Source organism: Actinia tenebrosa, unplaced genomic scaffold, assembly GCF_029948245.1.
Source record: "Actinia tenebrosa isolate PJP-AT-01 unplaced genomic scaffold, QUT_ActTen_1.0 PGA_scaffold9__36_contigs__length_13948895, whole genome shotgun sequence".
In the NCBI taxonomy this organism is placed as follows: Eukaryota; Metazoa; Cnidaria; class Anthozoa; order Actiniaria; family Actiniidae; genus Actinia; species Actinia tenebrosa.
In genome coordinates, this window is record NW_028292586.1 from 4,086,056 (window position 1) to 4,087,248 (window position 1,193).

Genomic DNA, 1,193 nt, shown 5'->3' on the forward strand with positions numbered 1-1,193 from the left:
TCGGATGTTTAGGAATTTATTCGTAACATTCATGATATATTAAGATTTCTGAGGAACTCACCTTGAGCGACCGAGAGAGTACCAATTGAGAGCGAAGAGAGAAAAATGTGTGATGAGTTAGTTTAGCTACAGGAAATAGGTTGGGGAAAGGATTAGAATGGGAAGGTTCTATTGGTTACTCCTTGGACCTGGTTTTGGCCTTTTTGGACTTCCTCTTTGCTGATTGACCCTTAAACGCCATGAAATTTGAACTTTGGTCTGTAGGTGAGGAGTACTCGAAGTCTGGAGAGGCTCTTCTTTGGTCGTGCGCATCAACTCTCGTGCATCTCCTGACAACGGGCTGCTCCTCGACCGTCATTGTATCAAGGGCTCAAATAGACTAGTACTGAGCCTTCGATTGGTCTTTATGGGTACAATCTCTTGAAATTCTCTCGTTGCTTTTACTAACAAGAGAAAAGAATTCATAGTCTGGTGACACGGCTCTGTTTCTCCTTCTGGGTGTAGAGATCGTATATGTAGTGTGACTCTCTGCTCTATCACTCCCGGAAAGATGTATCCGAAGGGGTTGAGGATTGCCGGATCCTGTATAGATCTAAAGCGGAGGTGTGTTGGCACTCGGTATTTTGTGGCAACCAAATGACAGCAAGTCAAGAAGGTTGGTTTGCACTTGAGGAGAGGGAGGAGGTGTGGCTTTAGTAGAACGTGTGGAGAATGTGGTCAGCTTTGGTGGTGATGGAAGAAGAGGAACTGGTTGTTGGTAATTGTGGAAGATACAATTGGAAATGTTGCAAGGACTCTTTGAAGAGAGAATATACGTTTAATTAAAACTTTTGGTTAGCTTATTGAAAAGCACTTTTAACGAGATTATTAAATTAGTAAACTTGGTTTTACTATGTATAGTAATGTTTTTATAAGATAGGTTTGGGCTCTTTAATTTACATTTTCTGGAGTGCTGACGCTCACTTACTCAGTACGTTACTTTGATAACTTGTACTTGATGCCCTTTTTCTTGTCCTGGGCTTCATGTTGTGGGTGCGCTTCGTTAACTCTTGGCCTTGTCATCCAATTGACTTCCATACGTCTTGTTGGTGTTGATCGCCTTTAGTTGTTATTAAGTTTATTGAGGTGGTAAATTCTTTTTCTTGTTAACAAGACTGATTTTGATTAGTTTTTTCTCCCTTTTGTTGTCTCTA

General features: G+C 41.0%; 1 protein-coding gene across 1 annotated transcript in view; it reads right to left on the reverse strand.

Moving 5' to 3' along the window:
- Positions 1-592: 592 nt before the first annotated feature.
- LOC148904535 (uricase-like) overlaps positions 593-1,193 on the reverse strand; it is a 19,133-nt gene continuing 18,532 nt past the window's right edge. The window contains exon 3 of the mRNA XM_089024989.1: positions 593-796. Coding sequence (XP_088881115.1) covers positions 593-796 — 204 coding nt within the window. The remainder of the gene's footprint in view (positions 797-1,193) is intronic.